This window comes from Dendrobium catenatum, unplaced genomic scaffold, assembly GCF_001605985.2.
Source record: "Dendrobium catenatum unplaced genomic scaffold, ASM160598v2 fragScaff_scaffold_1056, whole genome shotgun sequence".
NCBI lineage: Eukaryota > Viridiplantae > Streptophyta > Magnoliopsida > Asparagales > Orchidaceae > Dendrobium > Dendrobium catenatum.
The window spans coordinates 7,422,105-7,438,253 of record NW_021319518.1 but is presented as its reverse complement, the minus strand read 5'-3'; the positions used below and the strand labels follow the sequence as shown (position 1 = coordinate 7,438,253).

The window sequence follows — 16,149 nt, the reverse complement described above, 5'->3', positions numbered from 1 at the left end:
AACATGTGTTGATGTTCATGTTTAATATTATTCATATATGTTAATTCTGTTAAACTTTACATGAATATTTATGTTATATGTTGGAGGTTTTGATATGGGAGACTATTAAAGTCTATCTGTAGCAGTCAAGCTGTGGACAGTTTTTCTACATCAATCAAGCTGAGCCACCTAATTGGCATTGATTTGAAATTGAAACAGATGTTACTAGCTGAATTATGAACTGCTAGTTCTATTACTGAATCATGATAATCAACATTGGTTCAACTTATTCACCAGTCTAGAACGACATCTGGAGGCCAATTAGAATGCGTCATATCATCAACACAGCTGTTTACTGGGTGGCATAGCACGTTTTGATTGGCCTCCGAAGTTCGGCATTTACACGTAATAATTTCTCCTATGCTCCAAATTGATCAACTGGCAAGTTATACACGAATACAAATTGTCGTTTAAAAACATTTTACCAAAATAAGCATAGCATTGATAACATATCATGATCCTTAAGCTTAGCTAATATTATTATACAATATTTACCCACATAACCATATCAGCGACAACTCGTGCATTAGTTCAAGCAAAGCCATCATCACGCTTGAACTTTGGCTTATTTGTTCTATGTTACACAGATGATACGACTGATACACATTTAGAAAGTGATTCTAATCCACACGAACGCACTCTCAAACAGATTTCGCAAAACCAATCTTTGTATGTTTGAAATCAAAAACCGTGTGGTACGCACCCATGAATACATCTCCAAGGATCCTATACCAAACATTTCAAATATGATAAATAATTTAAATGATTAAAAGCTACAGGAACTAGTATAGCTATGCATGCGTACCAGAGGGGCCCTCTTGGTGGAGGTATATCAAATGCTGTGAATCCGCTAATGCAGATAGAAGTGTCTGCCTGTTCCACCTTCAAAACATACTGGAAAGGAAATAATACTAGCAGTTATTATTAAAACTAGAGAAGCGCCTAAACATTGAAGGAGGTATATGAGAGAAAGAACCTATATAAACTATAGTATAACCTTCTTTTTAATGCAATTTGCAATTATAACAAGTTTAATTTATTCACACAACAACAACATGCTTTTGTCCCACTACGTGGGATCGGCTACATGAATCCTTCTTCGCCATTGTGTCATATTAAAAGTCAAATTCTCATTTAAATCAAACAAAGAAAGATCATTTATAATACCTCTACATTTCTTAACATAAGTCAAATCTAATACCTCAACTTTCCTAACTGGGTCATCAGAAGGCCTCTGTTTAATGTGACCAAACCATCTAAGGCGACTCTCTCTAATCTTATCTCCCACTGGAGCTACTCCAACCTTTTCACATATATGCTCATTTCGTATCCTATCTCTAAGGGCAAAGCCACTCATCCACCTAAGCATCCTCATCTCTGCGGGAAATTATTGGGTCCGGACACCGGACGGCGTCCTGAGCCCAATGAAAATGTGTCACATCACCCCCTACTCGGTACTGAGCTATGTATGAACTCGATACTCCACAATACCGAGCAATACTGAGCTCGGTACTACTCAGTACCGAGTTCAGTATTACTCGGTACTATGAAGTACCGAACGGTAACCTGTGTCCGGTGTCTGGACCCAATAATCTCTCCATCTTTGCAACACTTAATTAATATTATGCTTCTCTTTTAATGGCCAACATTCAACACCATAAAACATTGCATGTCTCACCACCATCTTATATAATTTTCCCTTAAGTTTGAGGGAAACTTTTATATCGCACAACAAGCCCGATGCATTCCTCCACTTTAACCATCCAACTTAAATTTTGCTGATAATATCCCCATTTATTTCACCATCACTCTGAATAATATATCCAAGATATCTAAAACGTGTACTTTTATTAATGACTTGATCACCCAAAGTCACAATCCCCTCACTAGGTCTATTGCTACTAAAATTATACTTAAAATATTCAGTTTTATTTATAAGAAAGCATTAATGAGGTGGCAATCGTAAAAGCAAAGTTATACCAATAACAAAGCTGTTCATCCTTAAAACACCATGGTCCCCAAAATTACACCAGCAGATACATCATACATAACAGGTCATGAGGGAAATGACAGGTTCAGTTAGCCCATCAAGACAAGCTCTACAAAAACAAGAGTTCATGAGGGAAATACTGTCGGCTTCAAGTTTAGACTTTTCTGTCCAATTGTTATCATAATCATCTGCCATTCCTAGTTTCTTATTCAAAGGTGCTTTTATTCCTCTATGTTGTTTCTTTAAGCTTTTCTTTTCATTTATGATCTATCCCTGCTTTCTTTGTTTTTTATCCCATCGGGCACGACAAACATAAAGAAATAAATATATAATATTAGTTACTACGTGCTCCTGAAAAATTATTAGGTGCAGCGTCCGGACGCGTCCGAAGGTCAATTCAGACGCGCCACGTCATCCAATGCACAGTGCATTGGATGATGTGACGTGACCGAATTGGACTCCGGATACATTCGGACGCTGCACAGAATAATCTCTCGTTTCCTTGGGACTAGTAAAGTTGTCGATTTTTAGAATGTTAGTTGCAAGATAAGATAAAAAGGAAAATTAGCAGGATCAGAAAAAATAATATTAACATTAAAACATAAAAATTATCATAAGCTTGCAGCATACCTGTTCGGGAGTCAGAATAAAGCTTTTGCCTGCAATTGTAAATGAGACATTTGGCATGCTTGCTAACTGCTGGCAATCCACGGCTGATTCTCCCATTGGACTTGGAAGCCTTCCACATAGCTTGAGAAGATTTGAACATCATTGAGAAAATCAATCATTTCAAGAAATATGTATCAAAATATATATTATACATGAATATTAATTTGTGTGCAAAATAATAAGCCTTAGTAAGCAAACCTCATTAGCATAGTTCAATATTAGTTCCTCAGTTTGATTCTGACGGAGCTGATTCTTAATCCACACTACGGCCATCTCACAAGCAGTACAGAACAAATCCGCATTACGAGAAGAAGAGTCCATGTTTTGCTCATCAACCACAGATTTAATGCCAGCGCTGTACAAAAGAGGACCTCAATAATGAATAGAAAAGCCAGAGATATCAAAATCCTCAACACTATAATAGGAAACAAGCTGATACAACTTTCGCAGTTTTAACAAACCTGGTAGACGAAGTTCCATCAAAGACACATAGGCCGATTTGGCTGCATACCTTCTCTGGCCGTGTCTGAACAAGCGGTTATACAGATTAGAAATAGAAAAAGTGGGTAAGCTACATTAGTTTTATAATGACGAGAATATAGATCTTTTTCGTTTAAGTGACGTTGTTAAAAGAGCAAACCTGCGCATTGAGGAGTTCCAGTATCATCTTCCCGTATTGTTCAACAATTTCTTTACATTCAATGCTGACAATGCCTTCTGCACCAATGGCATGATTGATTTGTGCAATAACCGTCTGGTACAGACAAAAATGATGAACAAGTAGCAATTACTTGAAAGCACAAACAAGCAGTAAATCACATCATATTTTAAAATTGATTATAATCATGCAACAAAATATTGTGCAAGGAGATTCTTGAACACAATATAGAATAATAAATATAAGAAAACCATCAAAAGAATTTATTTTCTTAAGATAAGATGGTGGAATTTGAAATGCGCGTAATTGATAATCTTTCAAAATAGCTGATGGGTTTAGAATGGAATTTTCTAGTACAGTCAAACCTAATGTGAGATAAAATAGCTACTTCATTAAAAAAAAATAACCAAGAAATTTTTAGAAGAGTCTAGAAACAGATCATATATTGATAAGGAGAAATTATGGGAAAATAAGGAGAGAAAAGGTCAACAGAAAAAAGAAATGCACTTGTAAAGGGTGGAAAAAACGGAATACTAATAAGGCTTATAATATTTATAAAAAAATTATAAGTCTTGAAATGACTGTGGTGAGAAAAACAAAAACTAAAGCTTTGATGATTATAAAAAAGGCTTGGCATTAAAAAGAAAGAAAAGAAAATATCTTGAATAGCTAAAATAAAAGATAAGAGGACAAGAGATTTTGATCTAAGTTATATGTATTGAAGTGAAGATAATAAGATATTGGTTATAGATGAAGACATCAAGGAAAAATGAAAATGTTATTTTGAGAATTATTAAATAAAAATTTTAGGAAAAACTTTATTTTTGAAGAGCAGAATAGATAATATAATAAATTATATTATAAATTAATCTAAAAAAATGAGTTGCATAAATATATGACCGGGTCTGTAAGAGATATTTATATATCAATCTTCGGAAGATTACATGGGAGATTTTTGTTAATTGGTTAGCAAATCTTTCCAACAGAATTTTGAAGAGAGGATGAAGAATAATTAGGAAAGAAGAAATTTGGTACTAATATTTAAGGATAAAAAATATTCAATATTGTAATAACTATAAAAGAACTATTAAGCCATATAATAAAGTTATAGGAGAGTAATAGAACAAAAAAACAACAACCACCCTTTATCCCACTATGTGGGGTCGGCTACATGAATCATTTTTCTCCATTGTGTCATATTCAGAGTCAAATTCTCATCTAAATCTAATAAAAAATGACATTTCTAATATTTTCCAACCAAGTCTTTTTAGGTATACCTCTACCTTTCTTAACATAAGTCAAATCTAATACACTACTTTCCTAACCGGGTCATCGAAAAACTGCCGTTTTATGTGAACAAACCTCTAAGGCGACTCTCTCTAATCTTATCTTCTACTAGAGCTACTCCAACAAATTCACGTATATGCTCATTTCGTATCCTGTCTCTAAGAGTAAAGCCACTCATCCATCTGAGCATCCTCATCTCTGCAACACTTAACTTAATACTATGCTTCTCTTTTAATGGTCAACATTTTGCACCATAAAGCATTGCAAGTCTCACTACCATCTTATAGAATTTTCCAATTAAGTTTGAGAGGGGCTTTTCTATCACACAACAAGCCCGATGCATTTCTCCACTTCAACCATCCAACTTGGATTCTACTAATAATATCTCAATCTATTTCACCATCACTCTGAATAATAGACCCAAGATATCTCAAAAGTGTGGTCTTATTAATGACTTGATTGCCCAAAGTCACAATCCCCCACTAGATCTATTATTACTAAAATTACACTCCATATATTAAGTTTTAGATCTACTCCAACAAAAGCCTTTAGACACTAAGATTGACCTCCATAATTCAAGTTTACCTTCAACTCCCTCTCTAGTCTGATCAACAAGAATAATAACATCAGCAAAAAGCATACACCAGGTGTACAACCTCTTGCAAATGTCTAGTGAGAACATCCATGACTAAAGCAAAAAAGATATGGGCTCAAGGATGATCCTTGATGTAATCCAACTAAAATATGAAATTACTTGGTCAAACCACCTATTTGAACACAAGTAACAGTGCATACATATCCTTAATGACTTTAATATAAGCATTATTAACCCCTTTCTTATGTAGACATCTCCATAGCACTTCTCTTGGAGAGTAATAGAACACATGATAGAAAAATTACATCAATTATGGATAACTAATTTGGTTTCATGCAAAAAAGATATAGTATTAAAGAGATATAGGCGCTAAAACAATTAATGAAAAAGCATATAAAGTAAAAAAATAATTTTTATAAGATTTTTATTGATCTTGAGAAGACATATGATTGAGTGCAATAAAATGACTTAAAATGTATCAAAATAAAAATATGTGTATCAAAAATATATTGATGTTGTTAAGGAAATGTATGATAGAGCGCATACAATATTAAAGTTGTTCTAAAATGACCCAAGATTTTCCAAATATAAAAGATTTATAATAACAGTCAACATTTGTTTCATATCATTTTGAATTGGTTATCGAAACACATACGGAAGATACTCAAAGTAAGTTGCCAATATATACTTTCTTTGTAGGCCATATAAATCTATTTTGTGATATATCTGCAGAAATAAGTGAAATGCTAAAACAATGGAGAAAATCTTTAGAAGATTAAGGATTTAGAAATTACGGAACAAAAATTAAGTACACTATATTGAATTTTAGGTGTGATATTAATTATTATCACGCCAACTTTTTAAAAAAGATGAGATAATTCCTAGGTGTGATATGATTAAGTATCTTAAATTTGTTATACATAATTCACATACAAATGAGGATATAAATTGAAGGGTGTGGAGGTTGTACGATTAAAATAGAGATGTGCCTAAGGAGTATTATGCAATAAAAGGGTATCAAGTAGACTTAATGGTAAATTTATAAAACTACAATTAAGGTGACGATCTTGTATGGATCTGAATGTTGGGCAATACAAAAAGTCGGTGATATCTACATTGAGTGTTTTAGAAATAAAAATATTAGGATGTATGTGTGGCAAAATTAAAAAGAATAAATGCAAGAGTGATCAGAAGAACAATTTGAGTGTCACAGTTAGAAACAAGGTACCTAAAAATATACTATAAGTTCTTTGAATAGGTACAATAAGGGTAGATAATGCAACCCTTAAACAAGTAGATGAAATTAATATTAGATAATTATAAAATAGAAAGGATAGACTTAAAATTACATGAATAGAAGTTATTCAAATGGTTTTTGAATAACAGGGTAATAATTTCAAGCAATACTAAGCAAGAATAAATTAAAAACTAGGATTCATAAAACCAAATCCAAGTAATTAGGATAAGGCTAATGATGATGAAAATAATGAAAAAGAAGCATATACTAAATGGTTGTTCAATCTGGTGGAAACTTGAAGTAAAGAAGATTATTTACAAGCATAGAAACTTCCTTTTTTTATTAGTTCGAAGCAAAAGGTTTTGTATAAACTTGTACTCAATTTTTTCATTCATTTTCTCACAAATCTATAGCAATATAAATGTGGTCAGATCATTGCACTTTCTTTGCAAAGGTTTACTTTTCATGTATTCTAAATGCAGCAAAAAAAGCAATCCCTACTAAAATTGAGTTAACCGTGTATTTGGATAAAAAATTGCATTCTAGAGAATTCCCAAACAAAAGAAAAAAGGAAATCTTTATCCACTTTTGCACATTCATATTACATTACTAATAATCATGAAAGACATAACAACCTTCTGTAGGGAAAAAACCGGCTTTAGATAAAGCAAGCTGCTGAAGTAAAGAAAAAATAATGACAGCTGCATACAAGGAACATATACATCTGTAATTGAACAGGACCATTTAGTCCACAAAGAATTCGAGCCAGCGAAAAATTTCAAATAGTACCATCTTAAAAATCTTACAATTTATTACCAAGTGTAAACCTGATAGCAGGAACTGTTCTAGGCTAAAAGTTTTAATAAAATGATTTCTCCAAATTTGAGGATAGGAACAGAAACAAAAGCTCATTAAATAATATTTAGCAACTAGAGACATTTTGAAAAAGAACTAAAAGACACGTACAGTTGGACCAGCCAACAAAGAAGTCCCAGAATCTACAATAGCATCACATCGTTCAGCACAATAGCCTGTAAAACAAGAAACATGCGACATGCGAGAATTAATTTAGAACTTGGAGAAACTTTCCATTTACATGCAGGTAAACAACAAAAGATATGATAAGAAAAAAATTTTACCTGTGGACTTGCCACCTATTAAAAAATCACCCATCTCAAACTGAAACAGTAGTGATAAAATTAGTACTATGAGAAGACAAAGGAGTGACTACAGGCTGGCATGGAAGCCATGTTGTGTATACAAAAAGCTATAGTAGATGGTGAGATTTTTTTCGAGGTTGTTCCCTCCTACTGCCATCTTGTATATAAAAAAAGCTACACAAGGCAGTGAAATTTTTTTGACATTATGTTCCTCCAACATTAATGGAGAGAATTGGACTACTATCCATTTAAATAGTCATTTATCCTCGCACATCTTTTACCATCTATAACAATTTTAAATAACTAAGACTTAAAGTAGCTCAAAATAATTAATAATGTAAAAAGTAAATTAAAAGTTATCTTCTAAATAGTTTAAATCATAACAATTCATATTTTGTGATGAATAGTAAAAGATGTGCTCAAAGGACACTATCATTTTAAATTAATAATGCTGTAACTCATTCTCTCTTTCCCTATCTCTCTCTCGAAAAAGATGGAGAGAGAGACAAGAAAAATGAATATTCCTCCACTCCTTTTTTATTTACCACTTTTAAAATAATGAGTAAAAGTTTAAAATAATCTCCCGACTATTCATAAATGTCCAATTTAGTCTCACAATTTTGCATTGCCCCAATTTAGTCCCTCAACTACTAAAAAATGAGTCAATTTAATCTCAATGCCTAAACTAAAAGTTAAAGTTAACTCCAAAGTTAAATATAAAAGGTATTTTAGATATTACTATGGAATATGAGATTACATTACAAATATTCTTTACTTTTAATATTTTAAATATTCTCCCATAATTTAAATGTATTTTATCATAAATCTAAAATCTTTAAAATAAATATCTTTCTCTAACTAGCTATATATTGAATATACTCAAATAACACTTGTAATTAATTTATTTCTAAAAGAATTAAATAAAAGAAAAAATATATTATCCTTGCTCTAAAAAACTTATAATTTAATATCTCTCTTAAGTTAACACTCATTTTTCTATAGATAGTTAAATTAATAAAAACTTAATTTATGTATAAAAATCTCATTTGAATTTATGCTCTGTATGCTCTCTGTCCCTCTATAGATCTTTTATTTACCATTAAAATATTTACTATAATCATTTTTAAGATATAAAATTTTTGATTAAATTTCATTAACAATATTTACTAATTTATTCTTTTAAAAAATTCATAAATCAATAAAATTCAAATAATTAATTTAATAATTAATAATTAGGTATTAGAAGAAATCTTAGGTTTATTTTAAAAATTTATCAACTTATTAATTAAGCATTCACTCTTTCTCTCTTTTTATAAATTTGATGTAAAATCATAATAATAAAATCATAATAAAATAATTTTTATTTTCTCTAATAATTTTTTTTATTAACTAATTACAAAATAAATTTTTATCTCCTAAGAATAATATTTCCTTCTCCTGGTCATCCAAGCAATCGCCCACGCTCGTTGCTCAAGCTCGGTCACTCTCCGATTTTCCTTGACTCCCACTTATTCTTTGGTATCGCTCGGCCTCTTATATGGGTACGAAACCCTTTGCTTGAAACGATGCATTCACTTCGTCTTCTTCGCCTTCACGTGATTGAAACGGCTCGCTCGTTAATTTTTTCAACTCCAAGCGATGGGAAACAACACCAATTAACTTCGTCTTCTTCGACATAACCTATAACCTAAAATGACTAAATCAACCCTCCTTCCGCTTCCGTGACTCCAATTGACATCTCCTTCATCTTCTTTGCCTTCGTCTTTGTCTTCTTCACCTTCATGAAACGAGTTCGGGATATTATAGAAACTCTCCTCTCGTTAGTTGTCAATGTAGAGGACGGCGAAGTGTTATTTGATTTGTGTAGGACGAAATGGAATCAAGACAGAGGATGACACCCCAGCACCGAATGTCCAACTTCTGCCTCGCACAATTTGTTCTCCAAGGATTATAACGGGAAGGCGAGCGAGCATGTAATAAGTTTTTTACAAAATTGGCCCAAAGAAGCAAAGTTTTTTGGCTTTTCCCGTTAATTAAAATAGCAAAACTAACAGAAGGAATAAGTTGGACAATTTTTAAATAGTTGAGGGACTAAATGAGGGTAATACGAAACTCTGGAGTAATTTGAGCATTTATCAATAATCAGGGACTATTTCGAGCTTTTTCTCATTAAATAATAAAAAAACAAAATTGCACTTTTGATTGTGAACTACAAGATAAGAATCAAATGTAGATTGAGTTTCATACATTTTCATGAAACTATACCCATTTATCAAGAATGTGAAAAAATAGAAGGATGATTAAACATCATAAATTCTTTTAATAACTTAATGTTACACATGTATTTTTCACCAAATAAAATTGTTTAATGTAAGATGACATCAATAAATCATGCATTTGTTTTTAATGCATTAAAAAATCTCTAAATATAAAAATAAGTTTTTTTCTTATGCAATTGAATCCATTGATAATAAAATTTTGATGCGCCGGATTAATGATCAAGCAATCTTAAAATTTGTTGAAATCATATATGCTATTAATTTTAATGATGATAAAGAGAAGGATCGATTTTGAACTTAAGTATGAAAGTCATAATATCAAAAATTAAATGGAGAAAAATCCCTTTTACATAAGTAAATAAAATGCATCAGAAAAAATGCCAAAGAAATTTAGATAATTAAAAATAAAGAGCATAAAGTAAATTACAATAAATTTAGAAGAAAAGCATGCATGTATTCATGTTTTCTACATATATTTTTATTTCAAATAGGAAAGAAAATATTGGTTGTAATATAATAAACATACATAACTTAAAAAAAAAATTTGAAAAACAAGTATATTTTAAAATAGAATATTATTTTTATAGCTCTATTTTATTTATTATTATTCAAATTATAATATTCTAACAATTATAAGACATGTACTTTGTAAACATAACAAAGTAATATAATTCATTGCTAAGGCCCTATTAATTTTTTTTTAAATCGAGTTAATAAGATTAGAGTTTTCTAAGAATGAAAATCATTTCATTTAGCAATATAATTAATATAATAAATACAATAACAACAACAACAACATCATCATTATCAAGCCATTATCCCACTACATGGGATCTACTAGATGAATCTTTTTTCTCCATTGTCCTATTAAGAGTCAAATTCTCATTTAAATCTAATAAAAAAATATCATTTCTAATATTTTCTAACCAAGCCTTTTTAGGTCTACCTCTACCTCTACCTCTCATAAGATAGACCAAATATAATGCATCTACTCTCATAACCGGGTCATCAGAAGGTCGATGTTTTATGTGCAAACCATCTAAGACAATTCTAAATTAAATAAATATAACTTAATCAATTAAACTCCTAACCTATAAACAAATAACAAACATGAAACGGATTAAAATCATATGCATGTTAATCAAAGTTGCCCCATATCAATTAGATAGAGTTATATAAGAATTTTTTTTGTTTTTTACAACCGTTAACTACAAAATCCTCTCATTGTCTTGGCACTATAGGAACCAATGTAAGTTGCAGCGAGTGGATTCATGGAAGAGGAATCCCCTACATGTGCGTAAGGACTATAAATAACTAGATCAGTTCAAGTTAATCAGGCCAATCTCGGTCAGGTTGGACTGTTTTGGGGGCAATTTTGTCCAATTTACATAGGATCGAGTATCATGCATCATCTCCATTCCCATGTAACAAAGATAAACAAACCAAGACTGGTTTGGATTTACATTTACCTAAGCCATATTGAGATGTGGATTGTTATGAAATAGATAATGTAGACACTAGAAAGTGTTAACGGTAATGTGAAAGAACATCAAAATTCTATTTAAAAAATTTTGAACCAACTTATATAAAATCTTAATTTATCATTTTTCTTTAATCTATGTAGCTTATCACATCTCTAACTTAAAAAAACTATAATCATACAGATATAATTGAATATATAAAATATTTCACAGCCACCAATTATTGTTTAATTGATTATTTTGACATAACGTAATAATTTGCAAAAATAATACAGTTATTTATAATATTAATAAAATACAAAAAATACCATGCTAAGTAATCCTATTTAAATTATATTAAATAACTTAAAATTAAATATAATTTTTATAATTAAATAAAATAGTAATTGTAGTAATTATATTTATATAATCAACTTGTAGGTAAAAAATATTGCCAAAACCCATTTGGAATCATTTTTTTTAGCGTATGACAAAGCAACAAGAGCTTTTTTTTGACAAATATTTGATTTTATATATGATTATATTCATCAAGATTTACAGTAAAATTATGTTGCATAAGTGATTTTATCCTAGTTTATTCGCTTTTATTTAATAGTAAAATTTATATAATAATTTTTTGAGATAATATTGTTGTTTCCGTGAATTCAATTGTCATTTTTCCTATGTATATGCACGATTATCTGTTAATTATCTTTATAATGTTCTTACCTGCCAATATCCCTTGCGACTCACTGGCACATATACGTGATCACCAGTAAAATGTTTTCGATCATAACCACCAAAAATGAGCTCACCCCCCGTTGTATCATTTGGATTTCGGTTCAGCCAGAAGGAGAAAACTTTTTTCTTTAATAAACCTTGCTCAGCCATAGTATTCCTGCAAATAAGGAAATAATAAAATAATACTTCTATCACAACCAAAACTGACAAACAATATTTATAGAATAAAGGGCATAATAAACAAATTTCTTTCTCCAGACAGAGATGAAATAGGTAAACAACTGTATGACAATGCTGCATAACTATAACAGGAAATGAAAAATATATATATACCAGACTGGTGGATAACCGCCCTCCGAAATCTCCTGGAAACCAAGCCCAAGTATCCCATCAAACTTTGCCAGTAAGAATGTCAGGCTTCCTTCTCGAATTACCTCAATGAAAACCTGAAAAATACCATCTCTTGTCATTAAAACTAAACATGGTGTTACTGATCTGCAATTTGGAAGCACTCCAAATGAAATCCATAAATTCAAACCCACTTGTTTCTCCACCACAAGGTCTCCAACTTGCACATGATCTTGACTGAAGAAACCAGAGATCGAACCAGAACCATAGGTTATCTTACATGATTTCCCTGAACAGAAGGCAAAGATTTTGATGCCACAAAGGGATTTGAAGGCAAAGTTCACAAGAATTTTGACGTTTGCTTTACACGCGCCTAGAAGATAAATGATACTCTAAAAAACCAGACAAAATTCTTAAGGAAAATGATAATTCTGGCAAAAGGAGAACGTCTCCGTAGAGGATGCCTTATTAACATCATAGGTTTTTGCCAACATAAAAACCATCCAGCAGGCTTAGAAACTATTATCATACAGCAACACTTTCTCTACTAAAATATAATTCATATTTAACTTGCATAAATGTGAATCATTGCACAGTCAAGATATCCCAACAACAAAACTACCATGGAATCAGATGCACATTCAAGGAACGAGTTTTAGAGTAATACCATTTTCTATGTATGAGCTTGATAATTTTGAGTGGTACCGAGAGTGGAAGTAACAAGGAATCTGCAGTAGTTACCATCATTCCATTGTAACCAAGAAAAGAAGAAACTATAGCTAGATCTGAGTTTCATGCTCTGGAAATTGCCTAATAATACAAAAACTTACAGAGAAGTAGCATTTGGATGAAGGAACCCACAGGTTGGAACTCCCAGTATCAAATATGACAGTGAAATTCTGTGGAGGTGTCCCTACACCTATTACACCATAGTACTGAGCATCCAAATAGTTCTTCAAAGACACAACATCAGTTTTAGAATCATCCGTGAGAAAATCAAGGCCCTGATTTTGGAGATATAAATACTCTTTTTTGACAAACTTTGCTGTATGTAGGCGGTCGATGTCGAACTGCTTCTTCCTAAGGCCAACCCTAAGTAAGCCATTAGAAGAAGCATTGATGAATGAAAAGTTCAACAAAGTCCACAACCAGATGCATATCAATAGACGTTTCTGCCTCATTTTCCCAAAACTATCTGTAGAGAATAATTAAAGAAGCTAATAAGCCTTTATCAAAAAGGAAGGGGATATGGGAAGTGCATTTAAGATGAATACATGCAGTTTGAATTGGAGACCTTTTCATGAGTAATGAAGATCAAATACTGGCAATGAATAGCTGGTGAAACATGCTTATATAGATAAAGGACTTAAGCTTACCAACTAAGCCAAGAGTATTTTCATGACAGAAGGAAATTATATGAGAGGCCAGAATCCAATCCTTGCACTATTATCATGCCAGATGTGGATAAAGATGAATTTACAATACTAGTATTTTAAATTAACAGCAGTTATAGCTTACAACAGGCATATTGAGCTACCAATGTCAGATAAATAAAGTCAAACCAATAACCACAAGAAAAGATTTGAGAGTGTAAAACAAATCAAACTTTGAAGCCACATAAAATTAGAAGATATCCAGAAGGGGTCATAAAAAGCCCATCATAACTGACCATGCAACACTTTTTTTATTTTTTTGCCACTTACGCGCGTAGCATCTGCTATAATCTTCAGATAGATAACCAATTTATTCAAGTCAGCAGAGTGTCATCTTCAATAATAGTTTGATTACAGTAAAAAATTTATACTAATAAGAAAAAAATGAAAGAAGTCCAGGAACCCTCGTTAAACAATAATCATCAGATATGGCAAGAGATCAACTTCATATAAAAGAAATTACATATCATGCAATAAACCTGCAAGGCATGATTGGGCTGGAAATCAAAAGTTCTATATTGATGACTCTTCAGGCACGGTAAATTCAAGCCTCGCCAATCGAGAATTCCAAAGCGCAACTACCATGCCAGATATGCCATAGAACCTTTTTCCAGAAACTAAAAAGTAATTCATATAGAACAGGGGCCATGAAAACAATCGCCACGAGTTTACATAATTTTAAATCAACAGACGAAGTAAAATGTTTTGCATATAAGAGAGTTGTAGATTTAAACTGCAAAACAAGTACTTTTCGGTGTGGAAGTTTGAAAGCTGGATCACAGCAAGCTTCCAGAGAAGGGGAAAAACTCGGAAAAACCAAATATAGACAAACAGAAGTCTGCCTGTAGATGAAAATAAGGGACTATTGAACAGACGATGGTTTTGAGCTCTATACCTTGGCACTTGTGAAGAGACTGAGTGGAAGGCATTAGAGTGCAGAAGAAGACGGTGAAATGAAATAAAAGCGTTTGACAAAAAAAATGAAGTTTGAAACCTAACACATAGCCCCACCTCGCAACTTCCGATGTGCGACAAATCTGACGTCAAACAAAGGACAAAGTCGTTGCGACGTGAAATAAAAGCATTGGTTAAAAAAAAAAGTTATAACAAAGAAAAAAAATTCTTAATTAGCCGGAGATTTAGATATCGGTCACTTACAACTCTTCTATCAATATGGTCAATATTTATAAATTCAAATTTTTTAAATAGATCAAATTTATCGCTTCGTTAGCCATTTTAGGGCCCGTTTGATTTACCGTAATTTCGCCGTTTTCAGTTTGGATCGGTGAAAATTTTATAATTTAACTGTTTGTTTAGGCGGCGTTTTAAAACTATCGTTTGCCACACCGCCCTTTTTTCGCCGATTTGAGTAGGATAAAAAATCTGCTTCTCCGTTCTAACACCTCCGTTTAAAACCGAAAAAAAAAGTCGGTAGGAGCCAAACGAGGCCTTAACCCGCATCTTCATTAACTTACTTCCATAAGTTAAACTCTCTCAAACTCGCTTAAAGTACAAATTAATGCCCTCTCATCAACCATAACATGAAATACTTCTCCACATAGTGAACTTTTTTGTCTCTTAGGGCATCTCCAACCAAACTACAAATGCTCGTTTGTAGCTGCCATGAGCCTCTACCTAAGCATTAAAAAAACATATTTTGGCGACTGTGAACAGGGCGTCACATTATTCACCAAAACTTATTTTTTGATGAAAATAAAGATGTTAAAGAATCTATATTAATTTTTTTAGTTAGAAATGGAGTTTGATTATAGATAAATTGTTATTTGATATGGCTGTTACTATATTTTGAAGTGAAAAATGAGGAATTCGGTTTGGAGATGGCTTTCCATCCTAAAAGATATGTCCATACCACCTTCACGCAGCTTTGTTTTTGCCCTAGAGCTCATTCCACCCTTTATGACGAGGATAATGATTAAGTACTCATAATATAAGATGGCGAAGAAGATGAAGTGAGCTCACATGATACCAAACCATTTGATACTAGCATTGAACTTCATCTTGCAATGATGGGTTTTTTTACAAGTCAAGGTGGAGACGGTAAAGCTTGATCACTTGGAGCATGTTTTCATGATTTTTTTTTTTTTTTAAGTTAGTTTCAAATAAGTCCTTCAATCCAAAGCCATTATTTATGATGTCAACAATTATTTTTTAATGTAAAATAAGGTGATCATTATATAGTATTCTAGATAGTTTAAGAGTCACAACAAGAGCTATCTACTTTATATAATCTAG

The 16,149-nt window shown here is 31.9% G+C and overlaps 1 protein-coding gene across 2 annotated transcripts; it reads right to left on the bottom strand.

Moving 5' to 3' along the window:
• Positions 1 to 442: 442 nt before the first annotated feature.
• Positions 443 to 14,885, bottom strand: LOC110104646 (aspartic proteinase). Of its 2 annotated transcripts, none has more exons than XM_020833838.2 (14): positions 14,792 to 14,885; positions 13,294 to 13,658; positions 13,131 to 13,191; positions 12,658 to 12,752; positions 12,449 to 12,561; positions 12,104 to 12,272; positions 7,615 to 7,654; positions 7,442 to 7,506; positions 3,339 to 3,452; positions 3,160 to 3,224; positions 2,897 to 3,053; positions 2,660 to 2,779; positions 845 to 933; positions 443 to 765 (listed from the first exon to the last, which is right to left on the bottom strand). In XM_020833838.2, the coding sequence occupies exons 1-14, from the start codon at positions 14,823 to 14,825 to the stop codon at positions 681 to 683; spliced, it is 1,572 nt and encodes a 523-aa protein (XP_020689497.1). In that variant the 5' UTR covers positions 14,826 to 14,885; the 3' UTR covers positions 443 to 680. The 2 variants fall into 2 exon arrangements, with proteins under 2 accessions (XP_020689497.1, XP_020689498.1); XM_020833839.2 differs by lacking the exon at positions 14,792 to 14,885 and adding an exon at positions 14,645 to 14,781.
• Positions 14,886 to 16,149: the final 1,264 nt, after the last annotated feature.